At 36.5% G+C, this 25,303-nt stretch overlaps 1 protein-coding gene across 1 annotated transcript in view; it reads left to right on the forward strand.

Moving 5' to 3' along the window:
• The window catches only part of EFCAB3 (EF-hand calcium binding domain 3), a 493,997-nt gene that overhangs the window by 152,961 nt on the left and 315,733 nt on the right, over positions 1–25,303 (forward strand). Inside the window, exons 23-28 of the mRNA XM_069541641.1 lie at positions 6,973–7,077; positions 11,190–11,243; positions 14,876–14,980; positions 17,072–17,131; positions 18,486–18,590; positions 23,207–23,308. Of these exons, the coding sequence (XP_069397742.1) occupies positions 6,973–7,077; positions 11,190–11,243; positions 14,876–14,980; positions 17,072–17,131; positions 18,486–18,590; positions 23,207–23,308 (531 nt within the window). The remainder of the gene's footprint in view (positions 1–6,972; positions 7,078–11,189; positions 11,244–14,875; positions 14,981–17,071; positions 17,132–18,485; positions 18,591–23,206; positions 23,309–25,303) is intronic.

The raw sequence follows: 25,303 nt of genomic DNA on the forward strand, positions 1-25,303 counted from the left end.
TGTTCTTAAAGTTGCATTTGATTAAAGGGGAAGATAATTTATAAGCAAAAAAATATAAGTGAAAATAATTTGGAGATTAGGGAAAATGCTTACTAAGGACTAAGTATGGTTATTGTCAGTTTTAAGAGTATTGATGCAGTATTAACTCTAAACTCCACCCCCCGCCACAGCCTGGTTGATTTAATGGAATGGAGTAAGTGCTGATTTAGGAATCTGACAGATATAGTTTTCCTTCTCATACTAACTTTGAGACTTTAGAAAATTTTTTAACTTTTCTGAGGCTCGATTTCTTTGTTAAAAAATGTCATGATAACTTAGCAGGAGTTTGAGATATGGTATATGAAAGCACCCATCACAATACATGGTTTGGTAGACACTCATTAAATTTAGTTTTCTTTCCTTCTCTGAGTGAAAGAGAGCAGATTAGAGAAGACAGAAAATCAAATAAAAATGATGGATTTGGAGGAAAATACTTTTAAATCTTTAAACTTTCATTCTAATACTGTAAATAGAGTTTAATATCTTAGTACATTAACCAAAAGAACATACATACTATTTTGAATACTCATTTTTTCATGATTTTATCTTGGGAGGGATTATAGAAATACAGTTGTAGTGAAAATCATGGGACAACTAATTTTTTATGCTGTTTCACAGTTACGAATTTCATATTGCATTTTTGAATTTTATTGTGATCTCTGTGATTTGTAAATTATCTTACAGCTGATGGGAAAGTTGAACTGAATAAAATGATGAATAAGACTGAAATAGTAGGGCTTTTAAGACATAGTTTTGCAACAGTATTTTGAATTATGTAACCGTCACTTTATTAACTCCTTATAACTCCTGCCACCTTATTAACTAATAAAATATTTTATTTGCAACCCCATAAACTGTAGCCCACCAGGCTCCTCTGTCCATGGAATTCTCCAGGCCAGAATACTGGAGTGGGTAGCCATTCCCTTCTCCAGGGGATCTTCCCAAGCCAGAAATTGAACTGGGGTCTCTTGCATTGCAGGTGGATTCTTTATCAGCTGAGCTACCAGGGAAGCCCTGAATTATGTAACCATTACCTTATAACTCCTGCCACTTATTAACTAATAAAATATTTTCCCTAATGAAGTTCCTTGAATTTCAGTATTTTTTGAAGTAAAACTATCGATTTCTTGACTGAAGTCCTCCATGCTGCAGAGGTTTTACTAATAGCATGCTTCATTTCATGTAGCCAGCATTTATTAATATTATATGCATGAGGTAGGTAGTATTATAATCTATATTTTATAGATAGGGCACCAGAGTATTAGAGGGTAAATATAAGGATAAAATGTATGCTTTTTTGTTTTTAGATTTCACCTCCATATAGGTTTCTCAAGAGGCAGGTCAGGTGGTCTGGTATTCCTATCTATTTCAGAATTTTCCACAGTTTATTGTGATCCACACAGTCAAAGGCTTTGGCATAGTCAATAAAGCAGAAATAGATGTTTTCTGGAATTCTCTTGTTTTTTCGATGATCCAGTGGATGTTGGCAATTTGATCTCTGGTTCCTCTGCCTTTTCTAAAACCAGCTTGAACATCTGGAAGTTCACAGTTCACGTATTGCTGAGCCTGGCTTGGAGAATTTTGAGCATTACTTTACTAGAATGTGAGATGAGTGCAATTGTGTGGTAGTTTGAGCATTCTTTGGCATTGCCTTTCTTTGGGATTGGAATGAAAACTGACCTTTTCCAGTCCTGTGGCCACTGCTGAGTTTTCCAAATTTGAAGCAATAGTTAGAACTAGACATGGAACAACAGACTGGTTCCAAATAGGAAAAGAAGTACATCAAGGCTGTATATTGTCACCCTGCTTATTTAACTTATATGCAGAGTACATCATGAGAAATGCTGGGCTGGATGAAGCACAAGCTGAAATCAAGATTGTTGGGAGAAATATCAATAACCTCAGACATGCAGATGACACCACCTTTATGGCAGAAGGTGAAGAAGAACTAAAGAGCCTCTTGATGAAAGTGAAAGAGGAGTGGAAAAGTTGGCTTAAAGTTCAACATTCAGAAAACTAAGATCATGGCATCTGGTCCCATCACTTCATGGGAAATAGATGGGGAAACAGTGGCTGACTTTATTTTTTGGGCTCCAGAATCACTGCAGTTGGTGATTGCAGCAATGAAATTAAAAGACACTTACTCCTTGGAAGGAAAGTTACGACCAACCTAGATAGCATGTTAAAAAGCAGAGACATTAGTTTGTCAACAAAGATCCATCTAGTCAAGGCTATGGTTTTTCCAGTAGTCATGTATGGATGTGAGAGTTAGACTATAAAGAAAGTTAAGCACCGAAGAATTGATGCTTTTGAACTGTGGTGTTGGAGAAGACTCTTGAGAGTCCCTTGGACTGCAAGGAGATCCAACCAGTCCATCCTAAAGGAAATCAGTCCTGGGTGTTCATTGAAAGGACTGATGTTGAAGCTGAAATTCCAATATTTTGGCCACCTGATGCGAAGAGCTGACTCATTTTAAAAGACCCTCATGTTAGGAAATATTGAAGGCAGGAGGAGAAGAGGACAACAGAGGATGAGATGGTTAGATGACATGGACATGAGTTTAGGTAAACTCTGGGAGTTGGTGAAGGACAGGGAGACCTGACGTGCTGTGGTTCATGGGCTGCAAAGAGTCGGACACGACTGAGTGACTCAACTAACTGTATGTTTATAGACAACCAGCCTCATAATTCAAGAGAAAATAATAATAATACTACCTATTAATATAATCATTAATGCTACTGGTATATAATTTCAATGGACAATAACTACATGTCATGCTAATCTGATTTGAGATTCTAAGAGATTACCAGACATGACTCCATTTTAGACTATGTAATTAAATGAAGATTTCATTTCTTTGTTCTCATCTATAGTTGAATTAGAGTGATACTATATAAGTATAAGTGATATTGTACTTATGTTGAAACTGTTAAATAATTCTTAAATGTCCTTCTGGGTTCTTTTCCTAACTTCCCAAAAGAAAGGAAATTGATTCCAGTGACTTTGAAAGTATTCAGGGGAACATGACAATTCAACTCACAGATAAGGAAATGTTTAGCAACTGAAAACTTTGCCAGTGGATGATAAACATTTTCCTTCGAGAGAGTTTTGTTATGAGGCTTGTATATGGTAATTTCTAGATCTATACTTATCTGATTAGATATGTTAAGAAAAATATTCCCTTCTCCAGGGGATCTTCCTGACCCAGAATTCAAACCCAGGTCTCCTCCATAGCAGGTGGATTCTTTACCATTTGAGCCACCAGGAAATCCCAGATGTAACTATCTTGAAAGGAAAAATGTTTGTGATTTAGTTTTTAATGTATTGATTCTAGCAAACCATTTACTCATGGTTTTTGCTATCAAAATTGAACAGTACTTAATGGTACTCTGGAATCAGTGATAAGCCTAAAGTGTAAATATAAAAAAGACAGAAATGAGTCTAAGAGGAACAGAAGGAGAAAGTAGGAAAGTATTCAGAAAGAGAAAAAATCTTAAATAGGTTGTGTATATGGCAGGATTAAATTTAATACAGTACCAACATTAGTGTGCAGTAAGTGAGAGTGGTGTTCTTTATTTTTTCTAACTGACTTCATTGTCTTCCTAGCCCCCTTTCTATTTTGGCTGTGAGTGGGGCTGAAGACAGTGGAAGGTGAGAGGGCAGGACTTAAATTGGCCACCTAAAAGTAATTCAGTTCATTCTGGTTTAAAGCAAAAGATGTCTTTTTAGTTGACCTAGTTTATTTTAGGAAATCCTCAGTTTTTCAAGCCTTTCTCCCCTTCCCCTCATAAAGGTATCCCGCTAAAAATAAATAAATAAATAAATAAATAAATAAATAAATAAATAACATGTTTAACTTTGAAATAAAGAACTATTTTCAGAAATACCTTTCAGATTAAATTTTAAAAGCTCTAAAAGTCTCCTATCTAATTTTATATATAAAATGTCATTTGCATTAATCTGATGATTTTTGACTACGCATTTGGCCCACAGTATCTAATTAATTTGGCAAGAGAATTATGGAAATAATAAAATTACTTCCAAATTTCAAAAAAAAAGAAAGAAAAAGCTTGTATAGCCTCCTGGTGGTAGAGGAGGGTAGCCAGACCTTGTGTTGTCCTCTGGGTTCTTGATAGCCTCTTTCACAATGTCTCATATTTCATGAGTCCTGAACATGCCTGGTGACCTTTCCTGCTGAAGTCCACTGCTTAAGGAACCTGTGGTCTGTTTTCTTAGCAAAGTCAAGGTTCTATGGTCCTTCCTTCACTAACTTGGCTGAGCTTTAGGCTCATTGTTGATGAGGTCGTTTAAATCTCAAGTAAGTGTTCTGTCAGTCCCCAGCCTGTGCTGTCTATCTCATAGCCTCTGTTAAGCATTATATTTCCCTGGATTTGGTGGCCCACTCACTTCTATCTCTGACTCACTAGGAGTATGTGGAATAGCTGAATATCTTCCATATCATTCCAAAAGCCAAAGCGGGCAAAGGGGTATTTCCAGCCCTCTCTCTGCCTAAACACACCATAACACAATATCTGACAATGGCATTACTGTCTGGGCACCCTATAAGATGGCAACATTACAGAGTTCCAAGGAAGCAAGACACAAGTACTCCTTAATTTTTTTATACCCTCGCTCCCATCCCACAACATATCTTCTATTTTGCCTCCTTTCAAGGTTTGACTTAGAGAGAAGAGTTGGGGGTAGACTTAGATAGGGAAGGAAATGGCAACTCACTCCAGTATTCTTGCCTGGAGAATCCCATGGACGGAGGAGCTTGGTGGAAAGAGTCAGACACGACTGAGCGACTTCACTTTCACTCACTTTAGATAGGGATGGGGCATTTGGCAGCAAAAACACTTAAACCTACTTTCTTTAGAAAGAGAGAGGTGAAAGGAGGGAGGAAAGGAGGATGGGAGGAAGGGAGGGAGGAAGAGAGAAAGAGAAATAGATAAAGATAGGTTAAAAAAGAAAGGTATATCTTTATCTCTCGTTCTCTAAGTTGCAGTTTCTTAACCATAAAGTATGGGGCTTCCCTGATAGCTCAGTTGGTAAGGAATCTGTGTGCAATGCAGGAGACTCCAGTTCAATTCTTGAGTCGGGAAGATCCACTGGAGAGCGGATAGGCTACCCACTCCAGTATTCTTGGGCTTCCCTTGTGGCTTAGCTGGTAAAGAATCTGCCTGCAATGTGGGAGACCTGAGTTCAGTCCCTGGGTTGGGAAGATCCCCTGGAGAAGGGAAAGGGTACCCACTCCAGTATTCTGGCCTGGAGAATTCCATGGACTATATAGTCCGTGGGATCGCAAAGAGTTGGACATGACTGAGTGACTTTCACTTTCAAGCCATAAAGTAGACTTTTCCTGTCCTTTTCTGATCAAATGAGGGTGAAAAAGAAAGAGGAAAGGAGCTTTCCTATGTCATCCTTTGGTCTTTCAACCCTCTAGTTTATTATTTAATGTCAGATGTTCAAGTTTGCTTTGTAAAAGTAGTTTTTGAAAATTTTTTTCCCTTTGAGTGATATACATTCTATGACTTGAATAGGAAAAAATTTCACAGGAGAAAAAAAATGAAGTCACTCAGTTATGTCTGACTCTTTGCAACCCCATGGACTGTAGCTTATCAGGCTCCTCCATCCATGGGATTGTCCAGGCAAGAGTACTGGAGTGAGTTGCCATTTCCTTCTCCAGAGGATCTTCCCGACCCAGGGATCGAACCCGGGTCTCCCGCATTGTAGGCAGATGCTTTACCGTCTGAGCCACCAGGGAAGTTCATAGGAGAAAGGAAATATGAAAAAGAAAAATACATTAGTAGAATTTAAAATCTTTTACCTGTGCAATATATTTCAACATGACAGAATGTTGCTTCAAGGGTGAAAAGAATTTGATCTAGCTTTCATATTTTTATGGAGATGGATATTCCTAATCTATAAGGCAAATCAGAAAAGTGCTTGTTTATGAAACTTAAACCATCTCATGTATTCCATTTCTCTGTGAATGGAATTTTGCCTTATCTTTAGCTAATAGCAAAGGTGCATCATAGTGAAATCTTAGCTGGTTTTGAAACTTTCAAAGGTAAGATGGATGATACATTAACTCTCAAATTGTCTCCTAGTATCTTATTTCCTAATCATTTGATAAGGAGTTCTGCTACTCTCCAATGTGTGGATCCAATATAATTTAAATTATTTTATCTTGGCAGATGTTTTCTAGTTTTGGTTTATTTACCTTGGCCATATTGATATGAATTTTAATAAACTTTCCTAAAGAAGAAATAGAATTTATTGCTTGAGGTTAGTTATGAAATGCAGAACAAGAGGATAGTCATTCAGTGATTTTGGTGAGCATAGGCAGTGAATCCAGTTAGAGTTAAAAAGGGAAACCAACCCTACTTTTGTCACAGAGGTAGTTATTAAAGTGTGTCAAGCACCTCTGTATGGCTGACAGAGTTCTAAGTATTTTCACATATGTTACTTTATACTCACAGAAGCTCTATGGGACAGATAGGATCACCTTCACCTCATATACCAGAAAAGTGGGACTCCCAAGAAGTTGTGTTGTTTACCTACATTCCAGTAGGTACTAAATAGTAGAGAACAATATTCAAACCCATGTGTTCTTACTTCAACCATAGTAATTTTCTCATTTCACTAGAACTGCCTATTTCTTTCATAAGAATAATACACTGAAAACTGTATAATATTAAGAATAATGCACTGTTCCTTTTAGAAACTTATGGTGTGTATGTTTATTCCTCCAAAACAGTTTAAAGGAAGTGAGCTTAATTCTAATCATATTGAATGTCTGCATAAATTTATATAGGTTCCAGGGGTCTTGAATATTCCTATCCTCCCCCCAAAAATCGATAATACATAGGCAAAATAAATGAAACATTTTAGAATTAGTAAGAATTTCATATTTATCTCTCTTTCCTTAAGGAGAGATGGTAAATATCAGAGACCTGGACAGCTTACTAGGAAACATGGGCATCGAACTCACCAAAGAAGAACTTGGAGAGCTGAGAAGAAACCTTCCCATTAATGGTAACTCATTTTAGATATAAAGCATCCCTCAGGAAAGCTTGATCTTGAGGTTTATGTATGAGTATTTCTGAGACCAGATTCATTTTATGATGATAAAAAAAACCTTGCAAAAGTTGTCTACATTAATTCCAAGATCATCTTTCATATCTGTGAATATGTTCAGGGAGCAAAATTAAAAGGTGGAAAAGGAAGTGGAAGACTGAAATTGTGCATCCTTTCCATATTTCTCATTCACTTCTGTATTCTGACTTAACTCCTTAATTCTGACTGTAGCTCCTTAATATTACTGAAACTTCTCTAAAGACATAAGTTGCTTACTATTTGTCAGTTACATCAGTCTTTATCCAGTCTGTTTTTATTGGAGCTTTCTACTGTCTTTGATATTGATGGTAATTCTGACCTTGAGATTATGTTCTTTTGGCTTCTGTATTATTCCCCCCGCCTGAATCTTCCCATTCCTCTTTGGTTTTCATTTTACATACTCTCCCTGGATAATCTCATCATTATTCATGGTTTTACCTGTCCCCTACTTGCTTTATGACTTTCACATCTCATTTCTACACAGACTCTCTCCTGGGCTTCAAAATGGTATGTCCAAATGCCTGTTAAACATTTCCCCTTGGATACTGCCCAGGAGGCTTTTTTTCCCTCAACTTATTTAAAATTGAATTAGCTATTTTCTGCTCAGTCTTCTAGTCCTATGTTCTCTCTCATTTGAGTAATTAATATCACTGTCTAGTCACCTAAGCTAGATATATGGGATTCATTTTTTTATTCTCTAATGTTTCCAATCTGTCACTTAACTTTGCATTTTACATCAATCAGTTCAGTTCAGTTGCTCAGCCATGTCCGACTCTTTGTGACCCCATGAATCGCAGCATGCCAGGCTACCCTGTCCATCACCAACTCCCGGAGTTCACTCGAACTCATGTCCATCGAGTTGGTGATACCATCCAACCATCTCATCCTCTGTTGTCCCTTTATCCTCCTGCCCCCAATCCCTCCCAGCATCAGTCTTTTCCAGTGAGTCAACTCTTCGCATGAGGTGGCCAAAGTATTGGAGTTTAGCTTTAGCATCAGTCCCTCCAGTGAACACTCAGGACTGATTTCCTTTAGGATGGACTGGTTGGATGTCCTTGCAGTCCAAGGGACTCTCAAGAGTCTTCTCGAACACCACATTTCAAAAGCATCAATTCTTCGGCACTCAGCTTTCTTCACAGTCCAGCTCTCACATCCATACATGACCACTGGAAAAACCATAGCCAAGTAATGTCTCTGCTTTTGAATATGCTATCTAGGTTGGTCATAACTTTCCTTCCAAGGAGTAAGCGTCTTTTAATTTCATGGCTGCAGTCACCATCTGCAGTGATTTTGGAGCCCCCCAAAACAAAGTCTGACACTTTCCACTGTTTCCCCATCTACTTCCCATGAAGTGATGGGGCCAGATGCCATGATCTTCGTTTTCTTAATGTCAAGCTTTAAGCCAACTTTTTCACTCTCCTCTTTCAGTTTCATCAAGAGGCTTTTTAGTTCCTCTTCACTTTCTGCCATAAGGTGGTGTCATCTGCATATCTGAGGTTATTGATATTTCTCCTGGCAATCTTGATTCCAGCTTGTGCTTCTTCCAGCCCAGCATTTCTCATGATGTACTCTGAGTATAAGTTAAATAAGCAGGGTGACAATATACAGCCTTGACGTACTCCTTTTCCTATTTGGAACCAGTCTGTTGTTCCATGTCCAGTTCTAACTGTTGCTTTCTGACCTGCATACAGGTTTCTCAAGAGGCAGGTCAGGTGGTCTGGTGTTCCCATCTCTTTCAGAATCTTCCACAGTTGATTGTGATCCACACAGTCAAAGGCTTTGGCATAGTCAATAAAGCAGAAATAGATGTTTTTCTGGAACTCTCTTGCTTTTTCCATGATCCGGCGGATGTTGGCAATTTGATCTTTGGTTCCTTTGCCTTTTCTAAAACCAGCTTGAACATCAGGAAGTTCACGGTTCATGTATTGCTGAAGCCTGGCTTGGAGAATTTTAAACATTACTTTACAAGCATGTGAGATGAGTGCAATTGTGCGGTAGTTTGAGCATTCTTTGGCGTTGCCTTTCTTTGGGGTTGGAATGAAAACACCTTTTCCAGTCCTGTGGCCACTGCTGAGTTTTCCAAATTTGCTGGCATACTGAGTGCAGCACTTTCACAGCATCATCTTTCAGGATTTGAAAAGCTCAACTGGAATTCCATCACCTCCACTAGCTTTGTTTTAGTGATGCTTTCTAAGGCCACTTGACTTCACATTCCAGGATGTCTGGCTCTAGGTGAGTGATCACACCATCATGATTATCTGGGTCATGAAGCTCTTTTTTGTACAGTTCTTCTGTGTATTCTTGGCACCTCTTCTTAGTATCTTCTGCTTCTGTTAGGTCCATACCATAAACCTAAATTTCAGAAATACCACACATAGATGAATAGATGGATGATTATGTGACAAACCAAGTATAGTAAAGTGTTGATAGTAGAATCTAGGTGGTGGACATTATTGCACAATTTTTTCAACTTTGCTGTATGTTTACAAATTTTCATAACAAAATGCTGAAAAGATTCCGTATTTAATTTCTTCAACATCTCTCTGTTCTTGCTACCATGGCCATATTTTAGGTCCTTTTTTTTCTGACTTCGCATACTACAGAGGCTTCCAGAATGTAGCCTTCGCAGTGATCCATATAAAATGCAAATATAATGATATTATGCCTCAATTTAAAATCATTTATTGGTTTTCAGTAATGTACTGGGAAATGTCTCAAGTGCCTTCATATGGTAAACAAGTAAATAACTTCATGATTTGGACCCTGCTTATCCATCTAGTCTGGAAAATCCCATGGACCACGGAGCCTGGTAGGCTACTGTCCGTGGGGTCGCAGAGTCGGACATGACTGAGCGATTTCACTTTCACTTATCTATCTAGTCTAGTATTTTACCCTAAATAACATTGAACTTTTATTCCAGACAGACATATATCATGTTTTTCATCACAATTTTGCTTTGTTAATGCATTCCCCAGTATTCAGAGGGCCTCTCCTTCCCCTTTTTCTGACTAACTCCCTCCTTGCATATTAGAGTTGAGAGCCACCTTTTCCAAAAAGCTTTTCCTTAATTGCCCAGGATGTATTAAATACCTCATCTCTGTTTTCACAATCACTGTACATATATTTTTTCATTGTTCTTGCTACACTGTTTTGTAATAATATGTTTATATTTATTTGCTATCTGGTAACTTTATTTTTTATTATAAATTTATTTAACTGAAGGCTAATTACTTTGCAATATTGTATTGGTTTTGCCATATATCAACATGAATCTGATGGTACGGGGAGGGAGGTGGGAGGGGGGTTCAGGATGGGGAACACTTGTATACCCGTGGTGGATTCATGTTGATGTATCTGGTAACTTTAATGTGAGCTTTAGGAAAAGAGGTGCTGTTTACCTTCAGGAAAGGGCTTACCATTCATCTTTCTATAGCCAGTACTTAGCAGAGTACCTGACATATAAATTGGCATTCCATAAAAGTTGATTGAGAGATGGACAAATAATTCAGTAAATGACTGGATAAATAACTGAGTAAAATGACTAAATGATTCCTAAAGAAAACAAATAACTGCTTTTGGTTAGGTCATGAATATTTACCTCTAGTATATTGTTATCATTTGTCAGCAGCAATTCTGAGTGACAAGAGAGATCAGTTAGGAATAGACTGGAGATAAAAATATGAACTTTTTTTTGACCAGCAATCCATGCTTACAATTCATAGCATTACCTGAGTTTAAAATCTCCAGGGAATAAACTTGCATGGCTGGTATTTCCTGTCATGCTGATAAGGAGTTATTGGCCTAGTGAGAGCATATTTTGCTCTGGGCTGAACTTCATAGTCCAAGGGTCAAGGGCCAGCTTACTAAGATAGAATCAATCTCTGAAAACTAAGAATTATGCATGAAAATGAACCTAGTGGATAATGTGAATTTTGGAGTAATAAAATTTAGCTAGCTTCTAGAATATTATTTGCAAATCTTTTTTTTATGAATTTGCTTTCTATATCAGTTATGTCTTACTTATTTAATAGTTCAAGGGAAGACTGATTTGAAAATGCTGATGGATACAGTACAAGTTATTACAGGTTAGTGAGATGTTACTATAAATTTAAGATACTAATTCTTTACAGGAAACTATATTTTTTCTCTGACAAATATTTTGCTGAAGTATGACATGTATAATTACTGTTTTATAAAATCATATTTATCTAGCTTAAGAATTATTACAAAATGAGCTTATCCATGTCACCCTGAAGAAATAAATAGTATCAATAATCCGGAAGATCCCCTATAGCCACTTCCTTCATACTTTCTAGAGGTTATTAAATCCTTTATTCTAGGATCACAGGTTAGTTTCATCTGTGTTTAAACTTTATATAGATGGAACTATATGATTTATATTCCACTATATTTATTTCTGTATCTATTTTACTGCCTTATTTCATTCAGCATTATATTAAATGTTTTTCTCTGCGATTTATCCATACTGTTGCATGTGGCAGTGGTTTGTACTTTTCATTGCTGTATGTTATAAAATATACTAAATTACAATCAAGTAGAGATATTTAGAGAAAAAACTTACTTTGGTAGGTGAAAAGACTTCTAATTAATTCATTGTACCTGAATACAGTTCTATGTAATATTCCATTGCATAAATGTACCCAAAAAATCTATTTAATATACTCTTAAAGGACATTTCCAGTCTAGAGCAGTTGCAAATAATTTATTATTGCCATTAATATTCTTGTATATACTTCTTGCTGAACACGTGCACAATTCTGTGGCTAGACACCTAAATGAAATTGCTTTGTCATAAGATAGGATTGTGTATACTTTATTAGATATTGTCCATTGATTTTCTTAAGTAGTTGTACCATTTCACATTCCAACCAGCAGTGTATGAGAGTTCCAATTGCTTTACATTCCTGCTAATCTTTGATACAGTCTGTCCTTTCCATTTAACTATTCTGGTGAGTACATGGTGGTATCCCACCATGGTTATTACTTGCATTTCCTTGAGGATTAATGATGTTGAGCCCCTTTTTCATGTTTATTGGTTAAGGCCTTATTCCCATGTTTATTTTGGTAACTCCTTTTGTAAAGTTTCTGTTCATATCTGTTGTCTATTTGTCTGCTTGGATGCCTCTCTTTAAGTTATTAAATTTTTTACGTCCTGCATTTTATCTATAGTTTTAAATGTATTCTGGATACAAGTCCACTATAGATTATATAAATTGTAAATGTCTCCCTGTATGTATTACATTTTCACTTATATCTTTTGATGAACAGAAGTTCCTATTTTATGTGTAGTTGAATCAATTAATCACTCTTTAGAGTGATTACTCTTTAGAGTAGTTAGAGAGTTTGGGGGCATATTTAAGAAATCCTTGTATGCACCAGGGTCAAACATTTTTCCTATTTTATCTTCTGGGAGCTTTATTACTTTTCTTTCACATTTTGTCCTATAATCCTCTCAGAATTGATTTTTCTGTACGATGGGATAAGCATCATTATTTGCTTTGTACAAGATGATCCTTTTCCCCACTGCAATATAAGGCAAACTTTTTTATAAATTAAAGACCACAAAAGTGTTGCTGATTCTGGATTTTTTCTTTGGTCTATTTGTCCTTGCACCAGTACACTATACACTTGATATAGCTTTAATATGTCTTAATGTCCGAAGTGTAAGTCCTCCAAATTTGCTTTGCTTTATAAAGATTGTCTTGGTTATTCTTGATCATATGCATGTCTGTATAAATTTTAGAATCAGCTTTTAATTGCCCCTCCAAATCCTGCTGATGTTTTATTTGAATCTAGATCAATTTACACAGAATTAACACCTATGCAATGTTAAGTTTTCTGACTTATGAAAATCAGTGGTGTGCTGGTGAGATAACTCTCTGAAAAAAACAACACCTGATTTGTAGCATATTTTACTTTCCATAGTGTAAATCGACTATAACCCACCAGACTTCTCTGTCCATGGGGATTCTCCTGGCAGGAATACTAGAATGGGCTGCCATGCCCTCCTCCAGGGGATCTTCCTAACCCAGGGACTGAACCCAGGTCTTCTGCCTTGGAGGTGGATTCTTTACCATCTGAGCTACCAGGGAAGCCGACTAAGCACATAGTACAGCATTGTAAAGAAATTTTCCTCTAATTAAAAAATAAATTAAAAATAAATAATACAGCAGTGTAGAAAACGAAAAAAAGAAAACTAGCTCACAAAATTCCTAAGTTTTAACAGTTGGCCCTTGTGAGCCACTTCAAGCTAGTACTACATTACTGAAAATAATTCAAGGTAGTAGCACATCACTGAAAATGTTATATTTATTTAGGTCAACTTACTTTCTCTCCTTTGTTAGAGTTATTCCTAGGTATTTTATAGTTTTTTAATGTAATTGCAAGTGATATATATTTTTCTTATTTAATATCCTAGTCGTTGACATATAGAAATGGAGGTGATTTTATCTGTATTTGTGTCTGTGTGTTAGTCGGGGTCTGACTCTTTGCAACCCCATGGATTGTAGCCTGCCAGGCTCCTTTGTCCGTGAGATTCTCCAGGCAAGAGTACTGGAGTGGATTGCCATCTCCTCCAATTTGTGCCTGTATGTGTGTGTGTATGCATATATATATATACATACACATACATACACATGAGGGTTGCTAATATTTTGTTTAGGATTTTTGCGAAGTGGAGTTAGAAATTTTCTGGAAAAGTTTGTATTTAATTGTATCATTCACTGAAACACTCTAGGACGGGAGATTTTTATGTGGGTAAGATTTTAAATTCCCAGTTTAGTTATCTTAGTAGATATAAGGCTATCAAGATTCTATATTCCTCTTGCATCATTACTAAGTTGTGTTTTTCTAGGACTTTGTCCCTTCTAAATATTCAAATCAGTTATATATTGGTCATAATATACTCTTATTATCTTTTTAACATCTGTAGAATCTGTAGTGATTTCCCCTTAGTCTTTAGAAATATTCACTATTTATATTTTCTCTTCTTTCCTTTGTTAATATTAGTACAGGTATTTATCACTTTTGTAAGTCTTTCCAAAACCCAGGTTTTGGTTGTATTGCTCTTATTTAGAGTTTGTTTTCCATTTCAGTAATTCTTTCTCTTTCTTTATTATTTATTTTTTTCTACTTTTGAGGAATTTAACTTGTTGTTCTAACTCTTTGAGGTAGAATCTTAGGTTATTAATCTTTTCATCTTCTCTACTGTATACATTTAAGTTTATAAATTTCCTTCTCAGAACACCTTTACTTTATCCCACAAGTTTTATATGTACTATTATTATTATTATTATTTAATTCAAAATATATTCTAAATTCCAGTGTGATTTTTGACATATGATTTATTTAGAAAAATGTTCTTTAATTTCCAAACATATAGGAGTTTTCTAATATCTTTTGCCCTTGATTTGTAGCTTAATTCCATACTGTATACTGCACAGTTATTTGTACCCATCATCTTTATTATTCTAATAATTTAAAAATTGTATAAGCCTTATTGATTGTATGAATTATTACTTTATAACCACCATTATGGGTCTCTTTTGCTAGATTTAAAGGAATACTGTTCATTCTCTGTACCTGCAATTGACTGCTTATTGTTTAGCAGGTGTCATTATGCCTTATTTTACTTTCATAATTTGAAATTCTAATGTTTAAAAGAGTCTCATCTTTCTCTACTTCTTTTGTTTTGAAGGAGGAGAAGTTGACCTCAGTGACTTGGATAATGTCATGCAAAATATGGGAATAGAGCTCACACCAAAAGAACACTTGGAACTAGTGAATTTACTTCCAGTTTATGGTGAGCATTTCAAATATCAGCATACATTTCAGGAGAGTTAATATTACCTTTAAGACAGTTAGTATAGTCATCAAAAAAGTTATTTGGTTTTGCAAGCAATAGTTGGCTTTTGAGGAGATAATGATATCCTTAAAAAGCCGTTTTATCCAATAAACCCGGGTTTATTATAGATAAATTATAAATTAGAGATAAACATATCCAAATTTTAGAGATAATATAGTGAATATTTAAGAATTTATAAATTGTCATTTAAAATATATATAAGTCAATAACCCAATCAATTCTAAATCTTGACATCAGGACTGAGGAATGTTGATAGTTATCTTTCATTCCATTGAGATGCCTATAGAAAATAGGAGAAGGAGGAGGAGAGATATAAAACTATACTAGTAGAGGGAAAAAAAGATAGAGTCAGAAAAAATATAAAATAAGGAAATGTTTTTGCTCTAGCATCAGTTCAGTTTAGTTGCTCAGTCGTGTCCGACTCTTTGCGACTCCATGGACTGCAGCATGCCAGGCCTCCCTGTCCATTACCAACTCCCAGAGTTTACCCAGACTCATGTCCATTGAGTTGGTGATGCCATCCAACCATCTCATCATCTGTCATCCCCTTCTCCTCCTGCCCAAAATCTTTCCCAGCATCAGAGTCTTTCCAATGAGTCAGCTCTTCACATCAGGTGGCCAAAGTATTGGAGTTTCAGCTTCAACATCAGTCCTTCCAGTGAACACCCAGGACTGATCTCCTTTAGGATGGACTGGTTGGATCTCCTTGAAGTCCAAGGGACTCTCAAGAGTCTTCTCCAACACCACATTTCAGAAGCATCAATTCTTTGGTGCTCAGCTTTCTTTATAGTCCAACTTTCACATCCATACATGACTACTGGAAAAACCATAGCCTAGACTAGACGGACCTTTGTTGACAAACTAATGTCTCTGCTTTTTAATATGCTGTCTAGGTTGGTCATAACTTTCCTTCCAAGGAGTAAGCATCTTTTAATTTCATGGCTGCAATCACCATCTGCAGTGATTTTAGAGCCCAGAAAAATAAAGTCAGCCACTGTTTCCATCACTTCATGATGGGTCGGATGCCATGATCTTCGTTTTCTGAATGTTGAGCTTTATGCCAACTTTTTCACTCTCCTCTTTCACTTTCATCAAGAAGCTTTTTAGCTTCTCTTCACTTTCTGCCATAAGGGTGGTGTCATCTGCATATCTGAGGTTATTGATATTTCTCCCGGCAATCTTGATTCCAGCTTGTGTTTCTTCCAGTCCAGCGTTTCTCATGATGTACTCTGCATATAAGTTAAATAAGCAGGGTGACAATATACAGCCTTGACCTACTCCTTTTCCTATTTGGAACCAGTCTGTTGTTCCATGTCCAGTTCTAACTGTTGCTTCCTGACCTGCATACAGATTTCTCAAGAGGCAGGTTAGGTGGTCTCATCTCTTTCAGAATTCTCCACAGTTTATTATGATCTACACAGTCAAAGGCTTTGGCATAGTCAATAAAGCAGAAATAATGTTTTTCTGGAACTCTCTTGCTTTTTCGGTGATCTAGCAGACGTTGGCAGTTTGATTTCTGATTCCTCTGCCTTTTCTAAAACCAGCTTGAACACCTAGAAGTTCACGGTTTACATATTGCTGAAGCCTGGCTTGGAGAATTTTGAGCATTACTTCACTAACGTGAGATGAGTGCAATTGTGCAGTAGTTTGAACATTCTTTGGCATTACTTTTCTTTGGAATTGGAATGAAAACTGACCTTTTCCAGTCCTGTGGCCACTACTGAGTTTTCCAAATTTTTGCTTTAGCATAGTAGGTATTAATAGTTGTCTCAGGTGCTAAAGAATTGATAGATTTACCATATTAAGAATTTTTCTTACATTTTGCTTTACTATTTCTAGAAGATAAATTTTAGGAGCAAATTATGTATTGCTCCTATTAATAATAATAAATAAATAAATAATTATTTATTAGGTAAATTTTAGGAGCAAATTATTTTATGGTCTATATTTCTGTACTTGGATATTTAGTGTTGCTTTAGTATATCTAGTTCTTTTTCCTATGGCCTAAATTATGTTATTTTCTTACAGCTACATCTGATGGAAAAATAAATAAGAATAGGTTGTTGAACTGTGTGAAAGCTACAAAAGGTGAGTGAGACACAAATTGAAAATTCAGATTGAGACTGTTGTGCGTCACTCTTGTCTTTTCCTTGTCATTAAATATTGTTTGCTGTTATTCATATATATTATATATATTTCCATAATTATTTTAATACATATATGTGTGTTTTGTGCCAGTCTCAGCCTATCAATAACCAGTGCTGTGGTTGGATTGGCCCTTGTGATTATTGTTACAATGGCAAGATACCCTTCAATATTAATCATCAGGAAACTTTGGAAAAACAAAGGCTTATTACTTACATGACCTGGAAATTACACTCAGTACATCTGGAGTCACACAGTGAGGTTGCAAGGAGAGAGAGAGAGTGCGTGCATGAGCCTGGAGTTCCACTTTTAAGGTTGAGGGTGGGAGCCTAGGGTTTCGTGTTCTCACTCTTTACTGGTGAATTTGGAACATAAGAGTGGAAGTTTAAAGACTGGGAAGAGAATAAGTGGTTCAGTGATTGGAATCTAAATCAACCAAGATCTCTAAAACAAAGGCACTTCAGTGCTGTGAGGTGTGTGACAGTCAATGTATTCATTTGAGATAACCATCTTTGAATTGAGTGCACTTGAATTACAAAAAGAAAAAAAAACACTCTTCATATTGATGAAATAATCTCCTGTTTTATTTTAAAGAGATGTTCTAACAATTTAGATTTACCTCAATTTTGGCTGTGGATATATTAAAATTTAAGGCTATTATATATTGAGATATGCTTCCCTGGTAGCTTAGTTGGTAAAGAATCTACCTTCAATGCAGGAGACCCTGGTTCAATTCCTGGGTCGGGAAGATCCTATGTAAGGGATAGGTTACCCACTTCAATAGTCTTGGGCTTCCCTGGTGGCTCAGATGGTAAAAGAATCCACCTGCAATGCAGGAGACCTGGGTTCGATCCCTGTGTTGGGAAGATTCCCTGGAAGAGAGCATGGCAATCCACTCCATTATTCTTGCCTGGAGAATCCCAATGGACAGAGGAGACTGGAGGGCTACAGTCCATGGGGGTCACAAAAAGTCAGACATGACTGAGTGACTAAACACAGCATGTATTGAAATACAGTGACAAAACTGAACATAATTACTTGTGTTAATGTTTATATTAAAAACTGTTATGTTTGTTTTTTTCTGCTAAAATTAACCTGAGTGTTTTCTCAATCTGCTTTCAATATGTTGTGTTATATAAATTAATAGATTAGTTTTAGTTCATTAATGACTTTCTTTAAACATTTAAATTTCCTTGACCTCTATTTTATGATGAAATTAATAACTATAGTACATAGGCATTAATATTTATTATATCTGAGTTTTATATCAATTTCCTCACATGTTTCTCTTTTTAAGGATTGCATGTTGATGTTCAGGGTCTTGATGCTATTCTTGGAAACATGGCAGTCAAACTCACAGCTAACGAACCTATTGACCTAACTCCATATATACCAGTTGATGGTAAGTGCCTTAGACATCATTGGGCCCTAGTAAGAATTTGGGGTTCAGGGCTAATATTTTTGATAGTACTTACTTGGCTTAAATAAGAATGATTTTTTCCTCTTAATATATTAAAATTTCCCAAAGGAAGGCAATGCCAAAGAATGTTCAAACTACTGCACAGTTGAACTCATCTCACATGCTAAAAAGTAATGCTCAAAATTCTCAAAGCCAAGCTTCAACAGTATGTGAACTGTGAACTTCCAGATGTTCAAGCTAAATTTAGAAAAGGCAGAAGAACCAGAAATCAAATTGCCAACATCTGTTGGATCATAGAAAAAGCAAGAGAGTTCCAGAAAAACATTATTTCTGCTTTATTGACTATGCCAAAGCCTTTGACTGTGTGGATCACAATCAACTGTGGAAAATTCTGAAAGAGATGGGAATACCAGACCACCTGACTTGCCTCTTGAGAAATCTGTATGCAGGTCAGGAAGCAACGTTAGAACTGGACATGGAACAACAGACTGGTTCCAAATAGGAAAAGGAGTACGTCAAGGCTGTATATTGTCACCCGCTTATTTAACTTATATGCAGAGTACATCATGAGAAACGCTGGGCTGGAAGAAGCACAAGCTGGAATCAAGATTGCCAGGGGAAATATCAGTAACCGCAGATATGCAGATGACACCACCCTTATGGCAGAAAGTGAAGAGGAACTAAAAAGCCTCTTGATGAAAGTGAAAGAGGAGTGAAAAAGTTGGCTTAAAGCTCAACATTCAGAAAACGAAGATAATGGCATCTGGTCCCATCACTTCATGGGAAATAGATGGGGAAACAGTGGAAACAGTGACAGACTTTATTTTTCTGGGCTCTAAAATCACTGCAGATGGTGATTGCAGCCATGAAATTAAAAGATGCTTGCTCTTCAGAAGAAAAGCTATGACCAACCTAGACAACATACTAAAAAGCAGAGATGTTACTTTGCCAACAAAGGTCCATCTAGTCAAAGCTATGGTTTTTCCAGTAGTCATGTATGGATGTGAGATTTGGACTATAAAGAAAATGGAGTGCTGAAGAATTGATGCTTTTGAACTGTGGTGTTGGAGAAGACTCTTGAGAGTCTCTAGGAAACCCAAGGAGTCCTGAATATTTATTCAGGAAATCAGTCCTGGGTATTTATTGGAAGGATTCATGCTGAACCTGAAACTCCAATACCTGATGCGAAGAACTGATTGATTTGAAAAGGCCCTGATGCTGGGAAAGATTGAAGATGAGAGCAGAAGGGGATGACAGAGGATGAGATGGTTGGATGGTATCACTGACTCAATGGACATGAGTTTGAGTGAACTCCGGGAGTTGGTAATGGACAGGGAGGCCTGGCTGCTGCAGTCCGTGGGGTTGCAAGGAGTCAGACATGACTGACTGACCAAAATGACTGACTGACTGACATATTAAAATTGGTACTTTTTTTTTTTTTACCATTTATTCATTCAATAAATATTACTGAGCATCACATATTGGATGTTCTGCTAAGTGCTAGAGATACAATAGTAAGTAAAAACAACCATAGTCCTTGACCTAAGCAGCTTAATATCTACTACATCATAATTCTTCATGTACTAGTAGACACTGAATTAGAGTATAGAATTCAGACAATACTGCAAAGCTACAGTAATCAAAGCAGTGTGGTACTGGCACAAAAACAAACATGTGAATCAATGGAACAAAATAGAGAGCCCAGAAACCCATACACCTACAGTCAAATAATCTTTGACAAAGGACACAAGAATATATAATGGAAGAAAGACAGTCTCTTCAGTAAAATGTGTTTGGAAAGTTGGACAACTGCTTGTAAACCAATGAAGTCAGCACACACCCTCTCACCATACACAATAATTAACTCAAAATGGCTTAAAGACTTAAATATAAGACATGACACCATAAAATACCAGAAGAGAACATAGGCAAACATTCTCTGACATGAATGTACCCATGTTTTCCAAGATCAGCCTCCCAAGGCAATAGAAATAAAAATGAAAATAAACAAATGGGATCTAATCAAACTTACAAGCTCTTGCACAGCAAACGAAACAATAAACAAAAAGACAACCTACAGAATGGGAGAAAATATTTGCAAATGATGTGATTGACAATGGCTTAATTTCCAAAATATAACAATAGCTCATACAACTCAATAGCAAAGAAATAGGCTACCCAATAAAAACTGGGCAGAAGACCTAAAGAGACGTTTCTTAAAAGAAGACATGCAGGTGGTCAACAGGCATGTGAAAAGATGCTCAACATTGCTAATTATTAGAGAATTGTGAATCAAAACCTCAATGAGGTACCCCTGCACACCAGTCAGAATGGCTATCATTCAGTTCAGTTCAATCGCTCAGTCATGCCCGACTCTTTGTGACCCCATGAATCGCAGCATGCCAGGCCTCCTTGTCCATCACCAACTCCCAGAGTTCACTCAGATTCACATTCATTGAGTCAGTGATGCCATCCAGCCATCTCATCCTCTGTTGTCCCCTTCTCCTCCTGCCCCCAATCCCTCCCAGCATCAGAGTCTTTTCCAATGAGTCAGCTCTTCACATGAGGTGGCCAGAGTACTGGAGTTTCAGCTTTAGCATCACTCCTTCCAAAGAAATCCCAGGGCTGATCTCCTTCTGAATGGACTGGTTGGATCTCCTTGCAGTCCAAGGGACTCTCAAGAGTCTTCTCCAGCACCACAGTTCAAAAGCATCAATTCTTCGGCGCTCAGCCTTCTTCACAGTCCAACTCTCACATCCATACATGACCACTGGAAAAACCATGGCCTTGACTAGCCGGACCTTAGTCGGCAAAGTAATGTCTCTGCTTTTGAATATGCTATCTAGGTTGGTCATAACTTTTCTTCCAAAATAAGCGTCTTTTAATTTCATGGCTGCAATCACCATCTGCAGTGATTTTGGAGCCCCCCCCAAATAAAGTCTGACACTGTTTCCACTGTTTCCCCATCTATTTGCCATGAAGTCATGGGACCGGATGCCATGATCTTCATTTTCTGAATGTTGAGCTTTAAGCCAACTTTTTCACTCTCCTCTTTCACTTTCATTAAGAGGCTTTTTAGTTCCTCTTCACTTTCTGCCATAAGGGTGGTGTCATCTGCATATCTGAGGTTATTGATATTTCTCCTGGCAATCTTGATTCCAGCTTGTGCTTCTTCCAGCCCAGCATTTCTCATGATGTACTCTGCATATAAGTTAAATAAGCAGGGTGACAATATACAGCCTTGACGTACTCCTTTTCCTATTTGGAACCATTAAAAGTCTACAAATAACAAATGCTGGAGAGGTTGTGGAGAAAAGGGAACCCTCCTAACTGTTGGTAGGAATGCAAGTTTGTGTCACCACTGTGGAAAATAGTATGCAGGTTCCTCAGCAAACTAAAAATAAAATTACCATATGATCTATCAATCCCACTCCTGGGCATATTTCCAGACAAAGCTTTAATTCAAAAAGATATGGGCATCCCTGTGTTCGTAGCAGCACTATTCACAATAGCCAATATATGACTGTATAGCTTGGGGAATATATTCAATATCCTGTAATAAGCCATAATGGAAAAGAATCTGAAAAATATATACATGCACATATATATATTATTACTGACTGACTGCTTTACAGCAGTAATGAACACAACATTGAGATTCAACTATACATCAATAAAAAATACATTTAAATAAAGAGGAAGGGGTTCCATGGTGGCTTAGTGGTAAAGAATTTGCCTGCCAATACGTGAGACACAGATTCTATCCCTTGTCTGAGAAGATCCCACATGCCACGTGGCAACTAAGCCCATGTAGCACAATTTATGAACCTGTGCTCTAGAGCTGGGAAGCTGCAACTACTGAAGTTCTGTGCCCTAGAGCTGGCACACCACAGTGAAGTGTAGCTCCTGCTTACTGCAACTAAAGAAATCCCACGACAACAATGAAGACCCAGCACAGAAAAATAATTAATTTAAAGGAAAGAGGAAGATGCTAACAGGCTAAGAACTGAATTCTTTCCACTAAATTATAATTAAATGCTCTTTCCACATTATGATTATATGGGCTTTTAAAATCTATTACCCCCATACTCCTTAAAAAACGTATAAATGCCTAGAGTTAGATACTGAAATACTAGAACTTTTAGCAGTAAAACTTCATTGTACTTTGTTGTTTCCAAAGTCATTATCTAGACTCCTTGCCAGTAATTAGCATATCTTCTCTTATATAATGGGAAAGGTGAATTCTAGTTCAACACAGCAAATGGTGAAGAAAAGTTTTGGTAAAATTAGAGTTGAACTCATAATAAAGCAAGTGCTTGCTAATAAAACTTATTTTATATCAGCAACCTATATCATCCTAATTTACTACAAAGTTATTCTCATAATTGCTTGTTTTGTTGCCTTGATTATCATTCAGAGATCATACTAGAATTAACAACAAAGTCTTTATCTGACAATGGCCTATTTGTTAGGTCAGGTACCTGTTTATCCTGCAGTTGGTTGTAATGCTGCAAAGACAGTTTGTTTTCTTTTAATTATATCAAATCATGGCCTCATTCACAATAATACCATAAGTCTCCATTTCTTTTGCTTTGAAGAAGGAGAGGTTGTTGTCAATGACATGAAAAAAGTTCCTGGAAATATAAGAGTAGAACTCAAAGAAAAGAAACATGATTTGGTGAACAATGTGCCTATTAATGGTAAGAATTTCTGTAACTATTCTGCTTCCTATCTAGGTAAAAAACAAAAACTGTCCAAAAAACGTTTAGAAGGCAATATTGTTTTATCTTAAGAAGAAACACCAACTCTGTCCTCTCATTTTTAGTTTGGGAATTAGTAGACTCTAGTTATAAATCCCATGACCATGGATGAAAAATACTGGTTCTTATTTTTTAGTCCATTGTAAATCCTAAAGTTTAAAATGAGAATTAAGGGGGAAAAGGAAGGCATTGAAAAGTATTGGAATGAAAATAAATGAGGCAGGATGCAGCATGCTTGGGGCTGGTGCATGGGGATGACCCAGAAAGATGTTATGGGGAGGGAGGTGGGAGGGGGGGTTCATGTTTGGGAATGCATGTAAGAATTAAAGATTTTAAAATTTAAAAAAAAAATAAATAAAATAAAATGTTAATACTCATAAAGAAAAAAAATAAACAAATACTAATAGAAAATAAATGAGGCATTACAAACAATAAATGAGGAAGGGGCTTCTGCATGCTAGAGTCCAGGCAATAACTACCTTAGATGCCAATGAGTGAAAAGGGGCCTTCTTAACAGTTTACTCCATTTCATATTTTATAAAAAAAATTACTGAGAGTAAATTTGTACTTTTTAGGGAAATGAAAGTTCTGACTTTGTGAAATGGTGGCTCCTATACTGTTTAATGAGTCTTTTTATCACTTTTGTGAGATTTTGATTAGTATATTTCTTAAAGCTCATGGAAAGATCAATCAGAATAGGATGATTGATGGTATGAAGGCCTTTAAAGATAAGCAAAAAAAAGAATAGGATATTGAATCTTGATAGCTGCACCCTTCTAATATTTTGATGGCATGCTTATGCTTCTTTTAATCCATCTGTTCTTTTGCAGATATTCTGCATTACATGTTAGAACACTTCATAATTTGTTGAAAGTTTATGGAAAAGAAGAAAATAAGTACTATCTAGTCTGAAGAGTGATTAAGAAACAAAAAAGTAGTAATTGCTAAGAAATTTACTCAGAAAAAGAAAAATTTCTCTGGGTGTCAGCAAAAAAAAAAAAATCATGCTTACTGGGTAGAAGTATGAAATTTGTTTTCCCCATTGCTGTGTTTCACTAAGCAGTTAATCAACTTCTTTTAAAACTTTCTATGTGGAGTGGCTCAGGGAAGAGATTTTATTCTATTATTGAACATCTTTTAAACACTTGAACAGAATTTATTTAGCCATGGTCTTTGTACTAAAACCTATAACCATATTATGCAGGAATTAATAGTTTTTGGTTACATTTAAGAATCACTAAACTTTGGGTTTATTCCTCTCAGTTTCTTAAAGGGAAGGGGATGATTGTTATCAACAAGTTATATACTTTTCTGTAAAACATGAGGCTGAATCTCATAGGCAAAAAACCTTAAAATCGGAAATAGAATCTGAAAATTAATAACTGAGTATTTAATGTAACAGTTAACCACTCAAGAGGTCTTGGGCTTATGAAATGCTGATATGAATCTCTAAAGCTACTAATCTGGCACCAAGAAGACATTTTAAAACCTCACAGAATCTATTTCTAAATAGAAATAAATTCCATCTTTAAGACTTACATTGAGTTTGTTATGTCAGCAACTTCTTTCACTGTGAATCATAAATGATGCTGAAGTTTCTGAAGACCACAAAAGACCAGAGAAGAGTCAGGGAAAAGAGAACAAACTGGGGCAAGGAGAGTGGAAATAGATGAAAACATTTTAATTGAAAAATCAAATCTAGGTCTACACAGCAAACATTGAAGTCGAGGATTAGCAGTTACTCAGCAGAAATGATCTGGGAGTTCAAGCAAATGAGAATGGCCCCTTGTTATTATTTGGAAAGATGAGATCTGTGGTCTACAGCAGTAGGTGCTAAACTACCTTGGGCACATTTTGTTGTTTCAGGTTATCCCCAAGAAAAGGTAATAGGAAATAGGTTCTGGATTTATCTATCCTATTGAATTTTTCTGAACA

Source organism: Ovis canadensis, chromosome 11 (genome assembly GCF_042477335.2).
Source record: "Ovis canadensis isolate MfBH-ARS-UI-01 breed Bighorn chromosome 11, ARS-UI_OviCan_v2, whole genome shotgun sequence".
Taxonomy (NCBI): domain Eukaryota; kingdom Metazoa; phylum Chordata; class Mammalia; order Artiodactyla; family Bovidae; genus Ovis; species Ovis canadensis.